General features: G+C 41.5%; 1 protein-coding gene across 1 annotated transcript in view; it reads right to left on the reverse strand.

The window, feature by feature from the left end:
• The window catches only part of LOC119648776 (ammonium transporter Rh type B), a 70,515-nt gene that overhangs the window by 15,629 nt on the left and 31,990 nt on the right, over nt 1-22,896 (reverse strand). Inside the window, exons 2-7 of the mRNA XM_038050610.1 lie at nt 18,330-18,498; nt 18,055-18,220; nt 17,235-17,496; nt 16,555-16,745; nt 8,383-8,586; nt 7,654-7,747 (exon numbers count right to left, since the gene is read on the reverse strand). Coding sequence (XP_037906538.1) covers nt 7,654-7,747; nt 8,383-8,586; nt 16,555-16,745; nt 17,235-17,496; nt 18,055-18,220; nt 18,330-18,498 — 1,086 coding nt within the window. The remainder of the gene's footprint in view (nt 1-7,653; nt 7,748-8,382; nt 8,587-16,554; nt 16,746-17,234; nt 17,497-18,054; nt 18,221-18,329; nt 18,499-22,896) is intronic.

The raw sequence follows: 22,896 nt of genomic DNA on the forward strand, positions 1-22,896 counted from the left end.
ATGTTCCACTGTCCATGATTTTTCTCAAAAAGGAAAAGTCTGGAAGACAGCCTGAAATCCAACCTAAGTCCGCAGAACATCATCGGAGAAATGTTGAAGTCGGAGGTAAACTGGTGTACGGTGAACTTGGCAATCAAAAGAATACAGGAGGAACTTGGAAAAGCGGAGCACGCAAGGAGGATGCGAAGACCGGAAGACTTGGTCGCTTAAAGCGTAGTCCATATATATATGGATATATATACATATATGCATATTTTTCATTTTTATTAGGAAAATTTACTTCCATAAGCTTTCTGCAGCAAACAATTAAAAATAGCAGTGCGAATTTAAAATACTTTTCGTAAATTTTATAGACTACTATCGAATGGTCACGAAATTTTCATTCGGTTCAGTTTTCCAAAAAGAAGAAAAAGAGCTGCCCGTGCGAAATCAGATCCTTGTGAAAGTGGGTATTCAGTATTCGCTGGCTCAGGAGCCCTGCAACTTCCTAACAAGGTTCTGCTCATGAAATTATGGTGAATTACTTTTAGGTCTTGCGGTTGCATGGCTTAAGTCAGAAGAGACTCAGTTCATCAGGCAATGCTCCGTTGTATTCGCGGATGTAAAGGTCGACTCAATTGGAAAAGGACCTTCGAGGAGTGGTCCTGAAGCTTATCCGATTCGCGCTCTGAAAATGCATTTCCTATTGCTAATTTGTGTGAACACCGGAGGAATTCCACCAATTGTAAATTCTCAAGTTCAAAGCGGTGAAATTGAGAAGATTTACATTCATCGGAATGTCGAAGATAGTCCTCCACATACGGTATGCGTATTATGCTGTCGTTTTTGGCTTAGCAAATTCATATCTTTCATTATGGTACGTAACGAAGATTGCTAGATTGCTTTTGTTAGTTGGCAAAGGATTTGTAAGGGAACGAGCAATTCATATTCTGATGTGAAATATGACCGACAACACAAATGCGTACCGTGTATTTGAGGATAAGGGTTGGTAGCAATGCGATTTGTTTATATTCCGCAAACCTATTGCGATAATTGATGTAGTTCATGTGAAAGCTTCAAACAAGTCACTATTAGCTAATTATATAAGATCTTTAAGAAGTTGATTAGTGGATTAGTTAGAAACGATTACTCTTTCCTGTAATAAGTTTACCCTCTTATTTAGTCATGAAGTACGTCTTTTGCGTTTATTGTTATTCGAAATTTAATTTAAGCGGAAGTACATTCTTTACCTTTTATCTCTAGATAACATCTAATGAATTCAGGATTAAAACTCAATTTCCTGATAATTGGATCACAAAGAGAGTCAATTACACTACAATAGTGAAGCATTCCTTGCCTGTGAAACTAAGTCCAAAGGGGCATAAATTGTTCAAAAATCTCCTATGAATCCTTCTGCAGGGAAGAGAGGCACTTAATAGGGGGTTAGCTCTGGGAGAATCTATGGCTGAAAAATTTAGCACAGAGGTAAATGACTCTCACGGCCAACTAAATTATGCGTGCCACGAGGTTTCCAGTTTCGACTAGGTTTGTTTTGCAGTGAGAGCTCTGTCTTGAAAAATCTTTCCTGAAATGGTTGCCACTAATCTTCCTCCTCTTTAATCTAAAGAAGTTGATCAATTTGATAACCGCCTGATGGAACTCATCATTATATCAGCTGATTCCAAGATTTACTTCTTCATCGCATAAGTGTGGTGTGACCCAATGTCACGGTTGTCCGCTAGTGTTGCCTTATATGAGCCTTGACGTGGAAACAGCTTCAGGGGCGGATAGTTCGAAAGCTGTTGTCCGTTCTCCCAGAGCACCTCTAGAACTGTACCCCTGGCTTGCGTAGAATCGTAGAAATGCACAGCTCGTAAGCCTTTTTCCGTATACGCAGAGGAGCTCAAAAGCTGTACCTTTGCCTTACGCTTACGTTCAATGAAATAAAGTGTTCGGTTTTGAAGCCTAAGTTTATCTGTGTATTTTGTTCTAATTCCTAAGCCTAATATATACAACTTATTTGCTTACCACATTTGATAATTTTTTCACATCCCTTTCTGTGGTCTTATTTTTCTCCACAGGTTGTAATATTCTGTACTTGCAATATCTCTAATTAAGTTATTTGCACAAGTGAAATTTGATATGCAGTCTGTCTGCAGACAATTTCTAAGTTTTTCCTTGTGCTCTAGGCGACTCAAGTTTGTAAATATTTTTTGTTCTATGTTCATTATAATTTTGATAACAAGTAATTTGCTATTTAATCTGAGAGTGCCTTTTGTACGGGTTTGTGAAGTGTGTTTTAAGGTTTTGTGTAAGATTCATTTTAAGGGCAATTTTTTTTTATTTATTTTAAGTATTCTACATAAGCATCACAAGCAGATCGACCTGATGCTGGGAAAGATGCCTTCTGGCAAATTCTCGATACACAGACCTGTAACGTGATTGCCGATCATTATGTCGTTATTGCGGCCTATCTTACTGGTCATGTGAGTGAAAAAGCAGACGGTACCAGGTGCCATGACGTGTAGTTGATTTTGTGGCAACTCATAACCTTGTACTTGTGAATACACACATGGTTTACCAAATGATTGTCTGTTATTCCTACATTCGATAATAATTTTAAAAAACGCTGACAATTTACCAGATTTCAACCTCCGAATGCTTCCAGTCAAGACCAACTGACATGAAATTTGGGTTGGGGGTCGAGGGTGGCATAAGAAATAAAAATTTATTAGGCGCCAATGTGTTCATTTATTTTAAATAACCACAGAAATCGATTAAATGTTTGATTCTAACGAAAAAATGTCTAGTGAAAATTTTCCGTACAAGTAGTGGTTTTTGAGTTATTCACGTTCAAATATGTCGTTTTTTCTTCGAAAAATATGCATGTTTTCCAATGGATTTTGGCAAATAACTCGATAACTATGCATTTCATGTAGAAATGATAGTAAGCAACAACAAAGAATATTAAATAACGAAAAGAATGGATCCCTTTATTTTTTTTGTATATAGTAAAATCCGTAATGTCTAAAAAAAATAAATACTTTCAAGGTCAAATAACGCAACATTATTAACTTTTGGTGTAAATTGATCTAAAGCTGATTGCTTGAAAAGACCGCTAAAATGAGGTATGAGGGAAGTCAGTGGGATAAATACTAACAGACCTAACTCTGATCAAAACAAGGTAATTATCTGAATTTTTGATTTTTAATCATTACAGACAAAACCTGGTTTACTAATATAAATCGAAAGTAAGTCGAAACCCATGAGCATCTACTGCAATAAATTCTGAAAATTTGGTGGATATAGAGTGCGTAATTTTAGAGAAAAGTGTGACTTAAGGAAAAAAAAATTTTAAAAGTATCTTAAAAAATAAAAGCGATAATTAAAAAAATACCAAAGTACGAAAACGTGGCCTTCCTCTCACTTAAATATTAGGTCAGCAGTTTTCCACTATCATTTTTGCTTTTTGGGATATTTTTGAAAAAAATGATTTCTCTTTGGAAAAAAAAAACAAATTGGGGTAAACCACATTAGCGTTATATAACTTTTGTTTCTTATGCCACCCTTAACCCCCACTCGTAGATCGCACGCGATTTTCGGCTTTAATGACTGGACTATGTTCCCTCCCCGTCAACATCGTACGTCAACATCGGCCGTTGATTACTGTATTGCGGATCAAGCCACTGATAAAACAACACGAGGACTAACGACCGCCGCGAATTAAATGGTAGCAGTTTTGAGAAAAAAAGAGAAGAAATGCTCTAACTTACGCGATTTAGGAGACTACAGCTTTGAGACTGTTGATAATTTCTCCTATCTAGGGCCAAAAATCACAACCGATAACTGTTACGATGATAAAATCCGCGCACGGTTGTTGGCAGCCAACAGAGCCGATTTCAGCTTACAAAAACTGTTCCGCTCGAAACGTCTCACCATAAGGTCAAAGCTCTTACTGTATAAGACAATGATTTTGCAAGTCCTCATGTATTCCTCGGAGACTTGGGTTCTTAGCAAGAAAAATTGCAAACTCTTGGCCGCATTCGAGAGAAGAATCCTCCGAAAAATTTTTGGCCCCTATTTGAGGATGGACACGGAATCGTCCATCGCCCTACATAACGACCAAATCTATGAACGATTACATGACCGTCAAGTAGTGGATAAAATCCGGCTCAACAGGTTGCGGTGGGCGGGTCACCTAATCCGTGTGAATGAGGATGATCCAGCCCGAAAAGTCTATAAAGGCAATATCTGTGGTAGGAAAAGAAGACGAGGCAGATCCTGGCTTAGATGGAGCGATGGCGTAGGTGGCGTAGGACGCCAGACAGCTTTTAGGGATATCGAATTGGTTGATCTCGACGGGATGTCTGGAGTTCCTTATTAAGGCAGCCTAGACCGGATACCGGTTGCTACGCCGTTGATGATGATGATGATGATGATGGAGCTATTAAGGTTTCATGCAAATCAACCTCTTGTCTTCCGGAATGCCCAAAAGAGTGCAGATGCTAAAAATGGTCTCTCTGCAACTTGCAAACGTTCCTCTCATATTTTTGATCTCCTGAAGGCTGACAGGAAATCTAATCCTCCACCTAATCTACAAGGAATTATAAGTCAGGTGACAGGTAGAAACATTTCAAAAACGGCGTTAGTAAATAAGATCAATGTCACCATATGCAACTACAAATCTAGAAACTTAACAATATATGCCACAGATGGCTCTGTCAGAGGAGGCGATGTAAGCATTGCAGTGGTCAATGATCATGTTGTAACTGTGGGGCAACACAAGCTAAACCAAATTACAACGCTATCAGCAGAACTCTACGCGGTTTTGGCTAGCCACTAAACATGCGTTGGAAAAAGGTCATAATTACGGACCCCTTACATGGGTGTGTCCGGATAGCTGAGTCAATAACTGTTTCCTAGCACCCATATAATTTTAGGACTAAAGTAAAGCCTAGGTAAAAGCCTACCTCTTTATGGTTACAAGTCAGATAATATTCAAAAGGAATTTTACTTTTAACTACTCAATCACTTTAAGATAATGAAAATTTACAAATCAATATAAGGCCTAGTAACCCATATTTTTCGTAGTCATGGTGGCAATATAGATATAGTTAGCCAACCGTGCCACGGAGTCATCGCAGGTGGTATCTGGTGTCATACATCGTTAGCCTCCCAGGACAACGTGGGATAAAACAAAAACACGCACACACAGAACTTGGGCACAAAATCAGCAGCAAGCTCTAAATTTTGAGTTAACGACGGTATAAGGAGGAATGACACCGAATCCGCCCGATCACGAAGCGTAATGTCTGCCGATACTGCGCCTATTATCTAGTCGATACTCCCGTCGGCTGTCCTGCGATCGATGCGTACTTTCTGCCATTTGTACCGACCGGCGTTAATAATTTTCCACGCGAAATCCGAAGCCAAACAACTTACGGTAGCTCTGGTATTAATTAGTCTTGACGCGATTCGCTGACATAGTATCCGATTCGTACATAAAGCCAGGACTGAATCTGTCGGAACTGAACCTATTGTCAAGTCTGTAAAAATTAACGTTACGTCTATCATTATGCCAGTAAAAAATGTTTATATGAAAAAAGGGGGGCTGACTTCAGCCTCGAAACGAATCAGCTTCTAATTGTCGTTTACGTTCACTTGCGTCTTACGTCTGCCACTTTTCGCAGGGTTGGAGAGCTGCAACCCTCCAAGTTCAACATCGTCGGCAAACCCATTAATACATATAGGGTAATCAGCATTATATATATTAATGGGCAGAGAATTGAAAATTTGATCAATTTGCATATTTAGTTAGCGTGGTTTTGGCCGTCATTGGTAGCGAACTGGTGTCGCTCGATGCATTAACAGCGCTAGATCCGCTTTCGCTGCTTTATTTTAAATCTGGAAATGTCTGTTCTGTGCTAGTGTTCGTTCTGTGTTGCCATATGGGAATGGCACGTGGAAGGTTCCAAGCTTTCGTGGACGTCTGTCTGCATCATGAAGGTACGCTCGAGTGCTATTATTTTAAATGAAGAACTTGGTTGGCGCACAGGCCTATCACTCGTGTTAGTGGATATTCCACACTTTAAGCAGCTTTTAGCCACAGCTCCAATGTTGTCTGCACCATACAGTAGAACCCACTCTCCCAAGGTGGCTGACGAGTCATTGCTTTTGACGCAGAGAGAAGGTGTGGAGGCGTCTCGGGAAGTCCTGAAAAGAGTTGAAGCGCAATGCAGCGAACCGTGAACGGTGGTGCACAGATGTGGTTGACGGGCTAAATCCCATCAAGGGGTGAAAGGCAACCTTGTTACAGGAGTCGATGTATCGCCTGAATACGGGGTCCGTTCCTTCTTGTCTGCAATGATGTGATGATATGAAGTATGATTTAGATATCATACATGGGCAGACTTCGAGCGTTTGTCCCACTGTCTTGTAGAAAGTATCCTTTTCCGACTCGACTCTGCAGTCTGTTCTGTAGGCGGGTGACCGTTAATGCGGCTTATGTTTCGAAGTTTGCTATTTAAGTGCAGGTGACTAGGAAACCTACTCCGAACACATGTTTTACTGGATGACCGCTCCAATATATGTTGAAGTGGATTTTGCTCAAGAAGACAGTTCGTGTTCAGCGCATCTCTTGTAACGCTATGACATCACCCTTATATTGGTATAGGGCATTCACCAGATTCATAGCAGCTCCTGTTCTGTACAGGAAGCGCTTGTTCCATGAGAAAACGCCCAAACCGTTTATTCGTTTTCGATTCCGGGTCTGTTGTTATCTAGTTTATGCGATACGAGGCTCCTTTTATGGCTTCGTAGCAATTGTTTCCCATGTAAGGTTGTTGGTCCTCCCCAATTCCCAACCTGGAGGATGAGTTGACACTTTCATTATTGCATGTAACGGGAATCGACAGTATAAATGGACGACAAGTTTCAGTAGGATTTTGTCACAGGTTAATTCTTGAATTTTTTCGTTTGATGGGTTTCCTTATAATTCTGGAATTGATGAAGTTAAAAGTTGGGAGCGAAGAGTTCGCAAGAGGAAGTCTTGGAGTTTATATCTGTTTCGTTCAATATAAAGTACAGCCAAAAAGCTAAACCTGGGCTTCCATTCATTAGTACAATTCAACTTAGTTTCACTTTTACTATAGTAATTCCTTCTGCGAAAATATGCAAAATTAAATTTAGATTTCTCTTTCTTTTCTTCGCATTTTCCCAAATTTTCCTGTATACCAGGAAGGTCGACCAACTTATTCCGCATTCAGCAAGATTTTAAAATAGTTTCTGAATTTTTAAAATAGTTTTTCCCTACTTAGTACCACCATTGGCTCTGTTTCCATCTTATTATTAATTAGTCCCTGAAAAGTTTCATTAAAATTTTATTATTGAATGAAGTTCTATCCACTTATCGTATCGTCCACCTAAGTACCTAACTCTTTAAAAGCCCTCGAAAATATTAGCATTTATATTACGTTGACTAGAGGGATTGCAATTTAAATAGGACTTTTTCAAGGAGGACTAATGCCAAGAAGGATCCATATAATGGGAGTCCTTAATCGAAATCCCAGCTTCCTACCCCCTCCACTCGTATCGCAAGTTCGTCTTTGGTAATGGAACAGGCCATTACTTTAAAAAGTGTCACATAATTAAGACTTAGGAGAGTAATCCTCTTACCTGTTACTGCTCCACCTATCACGGCAACCACAATCGTTAGGACTATACTCAAAAGTTGATATCCACCTTGTTGCATTGAAGTTCGGCCGTAACCCTTAAAAGATCAGAAGGAGAAAAGGAGAAACCAAATGAGCAGCGAGCAGGGAAAAATGAATGAGTTGGAATGTTGAAATAAAAGTTGAAAAGGGAAGAGGAGAAATCAGTGAAAAAGTTTTAGTTGATGTAATTACGAAGAAGTCATTAAAAAAGAAAATTATATGGAAACAGGTACGGACGACCTGTCGGCACTGAAGTTCCTCGAAGGGTTGGAATCCGAAGGGTTGGCGTAAGGATTTTCTGAATTCATACATGTTTGAATTTGTTGCAGAATTATTTCTCGTCCTTCCGTAGGAGTTTTGCTGTTTGGATGTTGTTTGAAACTTCTGGACGGCATGAGTTTGCCAGATTGGATTTCAGAGCTAAATATCTGAAAATTGTAGTTCAGCGCAACTATTTGAAAAAAAAATCAAGTGGTCCTTCCGGTGCAGCTACAAGCTGACTGCCTGATTGCAAAAACTTTTCATTCCATGTATGAATCCTTTACACCAACTTTCAGAATCAGAAGCTTTGAACAACCATCAAGCGGGCATGGCTACATGCCCGAAAAGATGGAATTTAAAGGCAAGCACAGGCTTAATTGGAGTTATAAAAAACGTAAAATGAGGAGGAAAAATGCCAAGATCATCTTACCCCGAGAACGATTTCAGTACTGTTACTATGTAATGTTGAATTCATCATGGCCGGGAAGATATGCTCTAGTGTTCCTTTATAATTCTCCTTTGTAGCCAGACATGCATAAATTGCCGAGAATATGGCTGAAATAATTGCAGGCATTCCATGTAAATTATGCACACCGCACGTATCGTGTATACGAAGCTTTTCGGTAATGAGTGGCTGAAAAAACGGAAAAAAGGAAAAAAATGTTGAAAATAAATATTAAAGTTACGACATTGTGAAATTTGCGTTTGAAAAATTAATGGTAAGATAAGTTTTGACGAGATTTATGAAACTTATGTGGGCTTTTGCATGCGATTCGAATGATAGTTGGGAAGCTAGCATGTGGTTGTGACAAATGATATCCTCTGGAGATACGGCTTTCTAATTCCCTTGCTGCAGATATGGAAAAATACTGCACTTACATTAACAAAGAGTACAATAGTTCGTAGTTTTCAAACTCGACTCTATGGGGTTTGCAAAATTAGGATTTCGCTAATCTGGGCAATCCCTTGGATGTCTGCCTCAGACAGGATAATTTTAGAGATTTGACTACAAAGCCAGCAGCACCTAAAAGCACCAATATTTCAGAGCTAGCTTCAGCATGGAATAGTATTGAATGGACAGTAAAATATGGAAGAAAGCCAAGGATACAAATGGAAGAACATATATGGAATATGATGGAGGACGTAAAAACATAGCATAGTAGAAAAGTTCAGTGAATTTTTTGGAGAATTGAAGGGAAGGCAAGAAAAAGTTTAGAGATGAACAAGAAAGTCGTTAATAGTGTAGCGAACCAATTTAAGTGGCGGTAACATGAGATGACGACAGGTGAAAGCTACGCAGGACTTACGGAGAAGAAATGTCAATTAAAGGTTGGATCAGCACTCAACAGAGAAAAGTGTTCAAATTTTTAGCGGTATATACCATGGAATAGTACATGAAGTAGATCTAAATGAACCTCAACCATTGCAAAGCAGCACAGAAACTTCTGTTTAATACCATTCTACGGAAGAGTCCTTTCCGGGTGCAGCGTTTGTCAAGCAGTGTAAAACCTTTAGAAGAATTATTCTGTTCTGCATAGAAAGACGAAACATTAATTGCGATAGTTGTCAGCACCCATCAACACCAGGTGCTATGATCCCACTTTATGTGAGATGTAGGTCTCAAAGTGTTACTGTTAGAAAAAAAGTTTATCTAAAACTTTACGGGATATAATGGCCCCGTTTTGAAAAGGTAGCGTTTTGTGCGGATAAGGGAAAGCGTTTATCCGGAAATGTGCGCCCATGCGTCTGCTTACGTGCAGGTGAGAAGAAGACAGCTACTCCTGGGTAAAAAATTGCCATGGGAATATACAGAAAAGGAGCCCAGATATGGAGGTCAAAAAGGAGGTTTATTTACGGTGCAGGGTTTCAGAAATCCAATACCGGTATATATTCAGTGAACGCAATGTCTCAGCAGTGGAAAAGTTATCTGTTGAAGTATCTAGTGTTATAAGAGACAAATGTAGAGCCACTTTCTCAAGATAAGGTGGGTGGGAGCCGGAGAAATGCAGCTTAACGAACGGCCTAGCAAGCTGGAAAAAAGCCTCCTCACTGAAGAAAGCTGATAGTTGATTGCGCTCTTAGCACTGGTAACTCGCAAGTGTCAGCAGGGTGACAAAATGACAGAAAGAAAATCCATTAGGAAATTATTATTTTTAGTGAGAGAGATGCACCTTACAACGATATTGTAATGTCCTAGCGAAATGAACGGTGTTTCATCCGCTTTTTCCGGGGTGAATTTGACTAAAGAATGCATTTAATAATGTAAAATATTCCCTCTCTCCACAAATTTTTCTCTACATCTCTTAGCTTTCTCAATTATCTCTATGAATTTCATATCGCGTCCTTTATTTACATACAATAGTTAACATTTTACAATAGTTAATTTAACATATTTTAAAACAACCTAACAACTGGGCGCTTTCCCTTAAATTCGAAAACCCACTTTCATTATGACAATTCAAAATTTAATTTTTTGATAATTATCAAAGAGTGCTGGTGAGAAGTGACCGGGCGAATCGTCCGTTGACCCTCCTAAACTTGCCCATATTGCACATCATTGGATACTGGCGGGGAATTGATCGTGGTTGGGAGGAATGGCAACCCGCATATTACAATACAACAGTGTGCAGTTGTTGTTAACAATGAGCCGGCATGCACTTTTTAGTTTAAGGTCATGTTGTGGGAATGAGGATTAGCACGCCACCTTTTCTTATGAATCGATCACAATTTGTTTTTTTCAACGCCACGGAGGTATGGGCCGATGCTCTTGGAAAGCAGATATATCTTAAATGCCTTGCGCACGTATAAAGACGAAGAGCTGTGTGTGGCGTTTGCCAATCGCGGGAATGATTATCGTTGTCCTTCTTGGTACGGAGCGTAAACTCATTTATAAGCGCAAAGGAAAAAACCCAAGGGAGGTGGTTGCTTACAGAAAACAGCAGGTTATACTTAATGAGTGGGAACTATCTTGGTTAAGCGAGACAAGAGGCAGATGGACTGCACGGCTCACTGGCAACTTAGGTGCGTGACTGAGCATGGTGAGACTGATTATTTCCTTACCCAGCTTTTAAGTGGGATGCGAGTTTTCCAGTTATCCCTGCAAAATATTGGCAGGCACGATCTCCTAACTGGGTGTTTTGTAATGGAGTTGTGGACGACGCCATGCTCCTTTTTGAGATTCGTTAAAAATTTCATTCAGACACAGGGCGCTGCCGCAGCTGTAAAAAGATAGAATTCGACGCTTCGTTGAACTAACAGCTCCCTTCCTCCTCTCCTTTCCGTTGGTTAAAGGAATTCCTTGACAAGAACGCCTTTTAGAGCAGGAGAGTGAGAGGTCTAGCAAATAATGTGGCAAACGATTTCAGACTAGCTTTTTGACGATGGGGGTTGTCTAGTTTATAGTCCGAGGGTGTATTGTTTTGGAAGTCCTAAATTCTGCAAGTAAACCCTGCCAAAAAAACCGACAAACAACAATTTACAGAGCCTTGCATGTAGGTAATTTGTAAAACAACTGAGTTTCGCCTTGCGGATGTCATAGTTGAATTTAATGGACAACAATTGGTCTAGCTTTAGTAGAGAGAAGAAATTACAAGATATGGATGACTGCGGAAACGTTGAGGCGGAGCGATAAAAGTAAGAGGCTGCGAGCGGGATTGAGAACGATGCGGAATAAAATTTGCCTTTGCGTTAGTGCGGGAAGCAGAAGTTTTTGCAAACAGAAATTTTTTCGCAGATAGTCGTAAGCCTTCTCATCCAAGACGATGAACAGTTCAAGGTGTGCAAAGAGCATTTTACCACCATTCTGAATGGTACAGCATCTGGTGAAGTTCCACCTCATGTAGAAGACATGGTAAGCCGCGGTAACATGTGGGCGCGAACTGCTCCTCCAAAAAGAAGCGAAATTACCACTGGTACTGAGGATTTTCCTGCGGAACTTTTCGATGCAGCTCCTGAAGTCTCTGCAGAGTTGTTACTCCCACACTTTTGTAAATGCTGGAAATTTGAACGGCTAAGAGCAGGTTAAATTCCATGCTCTCCCTGGAAAATAAACCTCAGTCTAACGGGTCATTGCACTCTTCTTTATTTGTATTAATGGGCAAAGAATTGGGAGCCCTTTGTTTTCAATGTTTTGTCCAAAATCTGAAGTTGAAGCTGTCCCAAGCTGAACCAACACCAAGGGGTACAGTACCAAATCCGATCTCAACCTTCACATGCCAATTGCTGGGAGTTGCCTTTTAATGAAAAACTGCAGACGGAGAGGAATAAAGGTGAGTCTCCTGCGTCTGAAAACGGAACAAATTGTACCAACCAATCTTCTAGGTTGGGGTTGGGTAGGGCTGACAACCCTACATAGAAAACTGAAGTTACGAAGATACGAAAGGAGCCTCCGACTAGATGGATTTTAAAACAATGTACCCGGCCAAGAAAAGGGACTAATGATTTGCGCATTTTCTCATGGCACGTGCGCTCCCTGCACAAAATACGAGCTGTTTAATAGCTTGTTAGCACCCTGCCTCAATGTGTGGCTGACGTTACAGCGTTATAAGAGATGCGCTGGATTGGAACCGGTTTGCGCCACTTTGCGTTCACAATGGCCACAAACACTCTTGGTCCCAGTCGCAATCACATCGATGATGAATGCATACCGTGCAATGCTGTACTCTCACCGAACGGGAGCAGAGGCCTATCACGAACTCTCTCAATTGGAGAAGCGAATGGAAGAACCGACCGGTCTGTAAATTCGAGAAGTACATGGAGCAATTGTAATAGGCGTTGAAGTTTTGTCAACAAGTCAGCAGGAGGAAGCCTTTAACACCTCGATACTAATCCTGCTGAGGCAAAGATAGATAGCTGATTTTCGACCGTGTGGGCATATTGGAGGGCTGGGTTGAGTACTTTGGTGGACTGTTCAACAACCAAAATATTGGCAAGTTGGTGGTCCAACTAACTGAAGACGACAGACAAATGCTGTCACCACCAAGCATGGGAGAAACAGTTCATTTAATTCACCGGCTTAAAAGCCATGAGTCGCTAAGAGCCGATGGAATTACAGTCAAATTGGTTAAATATGGAGTCTATTCATTGCACCATGTGGTTCATCAACTGATGCTCAAGATGTGGGACAGACATAAATGCTTGATAACTAATAACGAGGCATTATCTGTCCTATACATAAAAAAGGGAGATTCAACGCAGTGCAGCAATTGTAGAGGTATCACGTTGCTGCGTACTATCTATACGATATTCTCCGCTATTTTGCTAGATCGGGTAGCGCCATATGGCCGGAACATTATCGGCTCATATCAAAGAGGTTTCACTCCAGGCAAATCAGCAACAGACCAGATTTTATCTCTGCGGAAAGCGATGGAAAAACTGTTGAAATATGGCACTCAGTTGCACCATATTTTCGTCGACTTTAAAGTCGCCTATGATAGCCGGGTAGCTGAGTGGTTAGAGCACAAGGCTGTCGTACGGAAGGTCACGGTTCGAATCTCACTGGTGGCAGTGAGATTTGTATCGTGATTTGACGTCGGATACCAGTCGACTCAGCTGTGAATGAGTACCTGAGTCAAAACCAGGGTAATAATCTCGGGCGAGTGCAATGCTGACCACATTGCCTCCTAGTGTACCGTTACGGTCTTGAATGAAGTGCTCTAACACACTTCAAGGCCCTGATCCAATATGGATTGTTGTGCCAATGATTATTATTATTATGATAGCATAGCCAGAGTAAAACTGTATATGGTCATCAGAGAATTCGGTATCTCAACGAAGCTGACACTGACCAATGCGCCAAGCTAGATGAAAATAGGTGAATCACTTTTGAGACCATTCAATATCAAGAATGGTCTAAGAGAAGGGGATGTTCCATCATGCATCCTTTTTAACTTGGTCCTGAAAAAAGTGATCCGTGGTGCTGATGTTAATGCGAGTGGCACCATTCTCTTTAAGTCCACCCAACTACTATCCTATGCTGACGATATCGACATTATGGGAAGAACAAGCTGAGATTTACAGTCTACCTTCATCTTGATCAAGCAGACTGCGAATAGTGCTGGGTTGCACATTATCGAAGACAAAACGAAATATATGGTGGTAACGTTAGCACCAAAAACCAAAGAGCCAGCGACATGAAACGACACTAGTCAAATAAGAACACTAATTGTAGGCGACTACAACTTTGAATCTGTCGATAATTTCTTCTGTCTAGGGTCGAAAATCACAACCGATAACCGCTATGACGATGAAATCCTTCACGGTTGTTGGCAGTCAACTTAGCCTATTTCAGCTTCTCAAAACTGTTCCGCTCGAAACGTTTCACTATAGGGTCAAAGATTTTACAGTACAAGGCATTGACCTTGCCAGTCCTCATTTATTCCTTGGAAACCTGGGTTTTAAGCAGGAGAAATCGCGAATTCTTGGCCGCATTTGAGAGAAGAATCTTCCGAAGAATTTTTGGCCTTTACATGAGGATGAACGATTCCATAGTCTTAATAACGACGAAATGTATGAACGGTACCACGGCCGTCAGGTTTTCAATAACTTCATAGGTTGCGGTGGGCGGGTCACTTAATCCGTATGGGTGAGGATGATCCAGCCCGGAAAGTCTATAAGAGCAACATCTATGGTAGGAAAAGAAGACGAGGCAGACCCAGCTTGAGATGGAGCGATGGCGTAGGTCAGGACGCCAGACAGCTTTTAGGGATATCGTATTGGCGGACCTCGACGCAAAACCGAGATGTCTGGAGTTCCTTATTAAGGCTTTTAGATTCTCAGATCTTAGATTGAATTTGAATAAAACTGAATTTTTAACGACCGATCCCCATGAAACAGGCACAATCACTGTCAGCGACAATGGCTGCCCAGAACTGAGTGATTAAAATATCTCGGGTCAATGCTATCAGCCAATGGAGAACTGCGCTATGAAATTGTGATCGGCGTTTCAACGAACATCTCAAATCTAAAATTTATCGCAATGTCGCCCGTCCTGTCGCTTTCTATGGTTCTGTTGGCCAACTATAAGAGACAATAAAGGGCATGTTGCGGTAATGGAAACGAAGATGTAGCATTGGACTAGTGGCGTGGCACGTTTTGATCACATCCGAAATGGAGATACCTACGATCGATATGGAATTGCACCGATCGTGGAAAACTGCGAGAGAGGCATTTTCGATGGTATGGTCATGCAATTCGTGCCAACGAGAATTCATTTGCCAAGATTGGTCTGAACATCGAAGTCGATGGTAAACGACCAAAAGGCAGACCTAAACAACGGTGGCTTGATACGTTAGATGGGGATTTGAAAGTATCGAGATTGCACCCAGATCAGGCACTTGATAGTGCCAAATGGCGAAGCCGATCACGACAAGCCGACCCCGCTTGTGAGCGGGATAAAGGTTGAAGAAAAAGAAGAAAAGGTTGCGATGGTATAGGTGAGGATGATTAATTCCCGAAAGTCTATAAGGGTAATATCTATGGTAGAAAAAGAAGGCGTGACAGACCTAGGCCTGGAAAATGAAACTTACTACTGGGTTCTCCCCCAAAAGCCGGAATCCATATATTAGGAAGACAAAGTATCGCATCAACAAAATCTTTAAGCAAGAGTTGTATGCAAAGCGGTATATAATTGATGGAAAGGATTTGTGGCGGCTTTTTGCACCGGGCTAATTCCAGCAAAGCCTTTGGGGAGTGCCTTTGCACCTACTCGAGGAGGGTGGCATCCTCCAAGGAGAGTTCTTGGAGGATGCGCTTCTGGTCCAGTACTGTGGTTATGGCTATTTTGCAGGTAGAATTTCTTGTGGGCTCGACGCTCGATGTTTCGCTTTAAAGCTTGAAGAGCGCAACTTTTAATTACGGTGAAAGTGTTAGGTAGGGCTTGGATCCGCTGGGAATTCTGAGCTCCACTCAGTATAAACTAGTACCGATGTGCTTGTCACGGCGGGGCTCTGATTGTGGTCACCAATTGAATGTGACCACGAAGAGGAGATTGAGATTATGCCTACACAGCAAGCATTCACGTTTAATCACCATCGATTGAAGTGGTCATCTACAGGGTATAGACAGCGTCCCAAAAAAGGTATTCAAGGGGAAAATTGGCAAGCTGGAAAGCCAAGGAAAGATGGGAAGACGTGGCGAACGATGAAATATAAGAAATTGAACTGAGATCGTTGGAGGCAGTTGTTGAAGAAACCCAAGGCACGAAAAGGACTATAGCACTGTGAAAAAGAAGAAGAAGTTTTGAATTGAGTACCATGACGAGGATTTTAGCTTGGTAAATTACCTATTCCCTTTTACAGTTGTATTCTCAACCCTATAAATGCTCGAATCAACGTTGCCTACCCTTGTGAAAGTTTTCCCCTCAGGAGTAATGTTCCAATATCAAAAGACTCATTACCTCAAATTGAAAATCTAAGCAATATTAAATGAGAATTCAACTCAATAATGGGCTTCAACTACCAAATGACAATGAAGCCATTTCTCAGCCTACCCTCAAATGTTTGGGCATACCCACTCTAATTTCCAGCTCCAAGTGTAATTTCAACCATCCACAGCTGCTGTAACAACTATTTAAATAGATCAATATCCACAATAAACTACTTACCGTAAGGTATCGATATCCCAGGACTGAAACTGCACCGGCGACGATACCAATGAGTATAGCACCGTGTGGCCCAATAAGTAAATTACAAACGGATCCAACAGCAACACCTCCGGCCAAAGTGGAGTTCTGTACGTGTACCATGTCTAATTTGTTACCATGGCTGACAAGTGCTGATAGAACAAATGTAGTGACTGTAAGGACAAAAGGAAGCTAATGAACATAAAGAGTAAACATTTCGGTACATTAAATGCGAGAATTAAGGGTATGCAGGGAAAATAAGGAGTGCGAGAGGATTTATTTGAAAAGATGCTTTGTAATAGGCTTTCTAATATTTTTTTTAGATTGATGAAGGTTACAGCGTAGTTAGTAATTTGGATGAAATTGAAGAATTTTGGGGTGAAATTGATTTGAACTTTCTGTATCTTAGTATGTAGTATCTCAGGTGGAATGAGACCCAAAACAGTGTCACTACGAAATGAGGTCCAATAATTTCTACACTCATTGTCGCCCTCTTGATTAAAGTGCGCTACTTATTCACCACTCATTTGCACAACGTAATTGACCTGCACTATAATTACAATTAAAGCAAATACAATCAACATTTCGATTAGTAATGTTCGTTTAATGCACTCAAATGCAATGAGCACTCATTGTGCGTGTATGTGTGGTAATTAACTCACCTGTTGCAGCGGCCAGTGCCAGGTATGTATTCACAATTGCTCGTTCTTGATCCGCACCATCAACCAGGGCTGAATTGAAACTAGGCCAGAATAGCCAAAGGAATAGTGTTCCGATCATTGCAAACATGTCTGATGTGTACGAAGGACCCTCATGTTGACCGGCGGCGCTATCATCCTTGCTGGGTCGCAGGATGCAACTGACGGCAAGACCGAAATATGCACCGAATGCATGCACCGTAATCGAACCGCCAACATCTGTAACCTGTACGAATTGAAATAGTGTCCTTTTATATTGAAGCAATAAATTTTGCGATTTTTCGCTGTTTTTTTCCACGATGAATGGACTGAAGCGGCTTAGCGAAAATTGGAGTGGTTGGCCTTTTGAGGACGCCATTCTATTTATGCATTTCGAAGCTTTTCATGGAAACGAATCGAGTAATTGCCTTGTATTCAAAAGATTTCTAGGTTTTTACAAATAACAAAGAAAATTCAATTTGTGGAGAGCTTTAGAAAGATTTTGACTCTAATTGTCTGATGAAAAATGTACGCGTTGCTGTGCTTTGTAAGCGGCAAAAATAGAGTTGTTCGTCCTAATACAATTATCCTCGAGTGCTTTGAATGAATTTTCCTTAATTTGAACAACCTAATTGGGTCTAATTTGAGTGTCGGCAATATCGAAAAATATAAAGAAGGTAAGTCCTGGAACTAATTGCATCATTAAAAATAATGCAGGTTCGACGAAAAGCTTCAGTTTTTCATTTCAATTTGGAAAATCCACCGCCGCCTCGACTTCTTCCAAAACAACATCAACTTCACCTACCCGTAACATATCCAGCTGGACATACTCGTTAAGAGCGAAAATGGCAATTTCTACGAGTCCCATGAAAAGCAATTGGATAGGAGTGGTACGTCCTAGGAGCGCTCCCATACTGATCAGTGGTACAGCTGCGCTGATGTCGCCATCAATCAAACTGTCTAGACTGACTCTGTCGTGGAAAAAATGTGAAACAACAGAGAATACAAAAAATTAACGAGTTGTATAAATTCTGTTCCCAATCCCAATTTTCCATGGGTATTGGTTGTGTTCTAGTCTACTTAATAATTCCATGCTCCATGTGCAGGAATCCTTTGAAGAGAATCGCCCACTGAATGACTATGGCTGCAAGGAAGAGGGTGAACCCAGTCGCACTGTATCCATATTTTCGGAGGAATGTCATGAGAAAACCGAATCCGACGAATATCATGACATGAATGTCTTGGAAATCTGAAAAACAAAGAAATTGCAATTTAATTGGTTTCGTTTCGAATCGTGTCCTAGAAATGCCTACGCGTGCCAAGTGCAACCAAATGAATATGTTAATAATTACGACTATCATTTTGCAGAGTTTCAAAGTAAGGAAGAACAGAAAGTTTTTAGTTCGTTAAAGAAACCATGTTTTTGTGTGATATTTCTACCTATGTATGTATCCTCCTAAAATCTTAACTAATCAATCTGGGACAATGAACGATTACATTCCCTGGGTCCTCTGGAAAATTATCGGAGCTTCAACCTTAAGTCGCCCTGGCCTACCTAAACTGCAATATACTTTGCACTGTGTAGACCTTATAGGTCGCGCCCCAATTAAATTAGAGTACGTAGTGGACTTGTTCGGAACCATGCATTTAATCCTTCCTTTACGTTTTGCCGTCTGACATTATAACGAACCGCGATATCGACAAATATTTAGATTTTAACATCTATCTTGCGAATTAGGACAAGCTGACATGTAAGGGAACGGAGTGTGAAAGGTTCGATATACTTTTTTTAACTAGTTGGGAAATAGGCATGCTAGCGTATGTCGTATGGGATGACTGATTTGAATAGAGTTCGCTCTGGAGAATTGGGTATACCGGGGATAGATTTGCAGTCTGCAAATAGCTAATTCGGGATTCTTCTTGAGAAAAACCAAAACCTTGCATCATTCTCAAAAGAAACTTAAGATGCATATGTCTTTCAGAGTTTCTAACTGGGCACCCTGTCGCCGCTCAAGTCTCACTGGAAACCGGGGAAGAACACGCGAGGCAGTCGTGGCGTGAGAATACTTTCGGTGCTATCACTTCTTCTCGGTTGCGATGTCAACGCCCACCATGATGGGGCTAGGGAAGCAGCAGCATTAATCGAAGAGGTGAGCACCTTCTGGAATTCATCCTCAGTAATAAGCTAGATGTTAGGGAGCATTTCAACATTCATGACCAGCACCAGGCAAGAGGTGCTAGACATTACTCTAGGAAACACGGGGATGAACAGCTTGGTTAAGAATAGGAGGGTATTCGATGAGCCTTCTATGTCGGATCGTAGAATAATCAGATTCGATATTGGGACAACTCAGAAGTAGATGGAATAATAAGGAATGCCAGAAGAACAGACTAGAACTCCTACACAAGACACCTACACACGAGAAACAGTGGTTCACTGCGTCAACAGAGCCGTCATTTATGCATATGTGTGTGTATGTGTAGCGGAGGAGAAAATATAGCCTCTGAGTCTCAGACCGTGATGGTCCATTGTACACGGCTCCCCCGCATAACGAAATATTACGGATTTGTTTCTGAATCGCAGGATTTCCGTTAGCGGATGTGATACTACCCATTGCAACTGGAGCACATCAGCAGGGCATTCGCATAGAAAATATTGCGTGCACGCTGCTTCTTCATTTCAGGAGGGACACGTATCATATTGTCTAATTCCTATTCTGCATATATGTCCAACTAGTCAATTATAGCATGTCAGAATGCCTACAATTCTTCTGCAAGTCTTCCTTTCTTTCGACAGGATAAACTTTGCAATATGGATGTTAAGTTCTCAAAGCAAAAGTTTGGTATGTCTAGCAGCAATTAGACTCTGACACTTGTAATTATAGGAAGCTTCTTCCTAGTTTATGAAGACAGCCTTAGCCAATGTTACTGATAATCCAATTGCTGGTTCTGGTTACGGCATGAGGGAAATTGGACCCTCTTTTGCTAAGGAATTTGAGATTTCATTTTCCTGAGTTAGAGTTAGAGTTCAAACGGTTTCTGCACCCCTTAGCGATTTTCGATTTGATCAAAGGAGTATCCAACGCCAGCTATCGCTGCAGATTGTAATGCGCCTGCCCTTCAACCGCTTGTCAATCACCCAGTTTGCTGGTGGGCGGGTCACTTAATCCGTATGGATGAGGATGGTCCCACTCGAAAAGTCTATAAGGGCAATATCTATGGTAGAAAAAGAAGACGAGGCAAACCCTGCTTAAGGACGCCAGACAGCTTTTAGGGATATCGAATTCGTGGATCTCGACGCAAAACCGGGATGTCTGGAGTTCCTTATTAAGGCAGGCCTATATCGGATACCGGTTGTTGCGCCGTTGATGATGATATATGTTGGAAATTGAGAACCAGAAGGCATTGTAAGAACTGGATTAATTTTTTGTTTAGAGCTGCGCCGAATGTCGTGCTCATGGCATCAGTAATATCCAATCAACCTAGACCCACAGTTTATTTGCAGTGCGCTTAGTTTACGGTGAAAACTTTTTTGTCTCACCTTAACCTACCACCCTATATGGATGGCTCAGGTGGTTAGAGCGCTGGGCTGTCGTAGCGAAAAGTCGAGGTTCAAATTTCACTGGTGGCGGAGAGATTTGTTGTTGTGACTGAATTTCGGATACCAGTCGACTCAGCTTTGAATGAGTACCTGAGCCAAATCAGGGAAATAATCTCTGGTGCACGCAATGGTGCATTGTGTCTTATAGGTTATCTTGTAGTTACGGTCTTGAATGAACTGCACTAACAATATGAATTGATGTGTCAGCGATTATTATTATTAACCCATCACACTACAGATGCATAGACTATCATCGACGTACAACCACATTACTATATGAAGCCTGAGCCCCATGTTGAGGCAAATATTCGTCTGCCCATAGGCTGGGCGATTTCGTTTCAACTTTACCTCTACATGCTTATTCCAAAGAACCTTTTTATCTATAGTGACCCGCAGATATTTCACTTTTTCCGAGAGTTGAAGGGTTGAGCCCCTCTTCTCTGGGAGGCAAAGTCCATTTAGTTTTTTATTTTTCGTAAATAATACCATTCTGATTTTATTTGAATTAACTGAAAGTCCATGCCTGAAGTACCAACTGTCAATTCCATCAACTGCACGTTTTATATTTATACACACTGTTCCGAGAGCCCGAACAGCAAGCGCAGCCTCGTCATCAGCATAAATTTGAGCGTGTATTGGCAAATTTTGCAGTTGTCGTAGTAGTGAGTCGAAAAGCATACTCCGCAAAAATGCTGATAGCACACCTCCTTGGGGGCAGCCTCTCGTTGCTTCTGCAATCGAAGCCCACTTCAGCACTTAACAGTCTCTGCATTAGCATCGCATAGATCCACTTAATGAAAGTATCATCTACACCATGCGCTCTGGCAGCATTTGGAAAGGCGCACAGTCAGACACCCTTTCAATGTCCACGAAGACTTTCATCGCGTACTCACCCTTCTGAGTTGCAACCACGTGCTTCATCGATTCAGAAAAAGCTTTCGGCAACGTAAACAGGGAGTGTAGTTAGCTGCTTTGCGCGTGCTATAGTGAGGTAAAATCTTGGAGAAGTTTGAGGACCAAAGTGGAGTCTGCTATCTTGTCACCGATATTATTTCTTCTGGTTTATCGGTGGCGTTCTTCATGCGATCTTGTCCAGAGGACGTACAGGAGCTGAATGAATTATGACATCTTTCGGCAAACATCTTGACTACGCTGATAACATCTGATTGCTTTCTCACCCAGTCATGGACTTTGGCTAAATGGCTCTGGATTAGGAAAGAGAGAGTTGGATTGATCATCATCATCATCATCAACGGCGCAACAACCGGTATCCGGTCTAGGCCTGCCTTAATAAGGAATAAGTGACCCGCCCACCGTAACCTATTGAGCCGGATTTTATCCACAACCGGACGGTCATGGTATCGCTCATAGATTTCGTCATTGTGTAGGCTACGGAATCGTCCATCCTCATGTAGGGGGCCAAAAATTCTTCGGAGGATTCTTCTCTCGAACGCGGCCAAGAGTTCGCAATTTTTCTTGCTAAGAACCCAAGTTTCCGAGGAATACATGAGGACCGGCAAGATCATAGTCTTGTACAGTAAGAGCTTTGACCCTATGGTGAGACGTTTCGAGCGGAACAGTCTTTGTAAGCTGAAGTAGGCTCTGTTGGCTGACAACAACCGTGCGCGGATTTCATCATCGTAGTTGTTATCGGTTGTGATTTTCGACCCTAGATAGGAGAAATTGTCAACGGTCTCAAAGTTGTATTCCCCTATCCTTATTCTTGTTCGTGCTTGTGTTTGACCAGTGCGGTTTGATGTTGTTGGTTGATTCGTCTTCGGTGCTGACGTTGCCACCATGTATTTTGTCTTGCCTTCATTGATGTGCAGCCCAAGATCTCGCGCCGCCTGCTCGATCTGGATGAAGGCAGTTTGAACGTCTCGGGTGGTTCTTCCCATGATGTCGATATCGTCAGCATAGGCCAGTAGTTGGGTGGACTTGAAGAGGATCGTACCTCTTGCATTCACCTCAGCATCACGGATCACCTTCTCGAGGGCCAGGTTAAAGAGGACGCATGATAGCGCATCCCCTTGTCGTAGACCGTTG

This window comes from Hermetia illucens, chromosome 2 (assembly GCF_905115235.1).
Source record: "Hermetia illucens chromosome 2, iHerIll2.2.curated.20191125, whole genome shotgun sequence".
In the NCBI taxonomy this organism is placed as follows: Eukaryota; Metazoa; Arthropoda; class Insecta; order Diptera; family Stratiomyidae; genus Hermetia; species Hermetia illucens.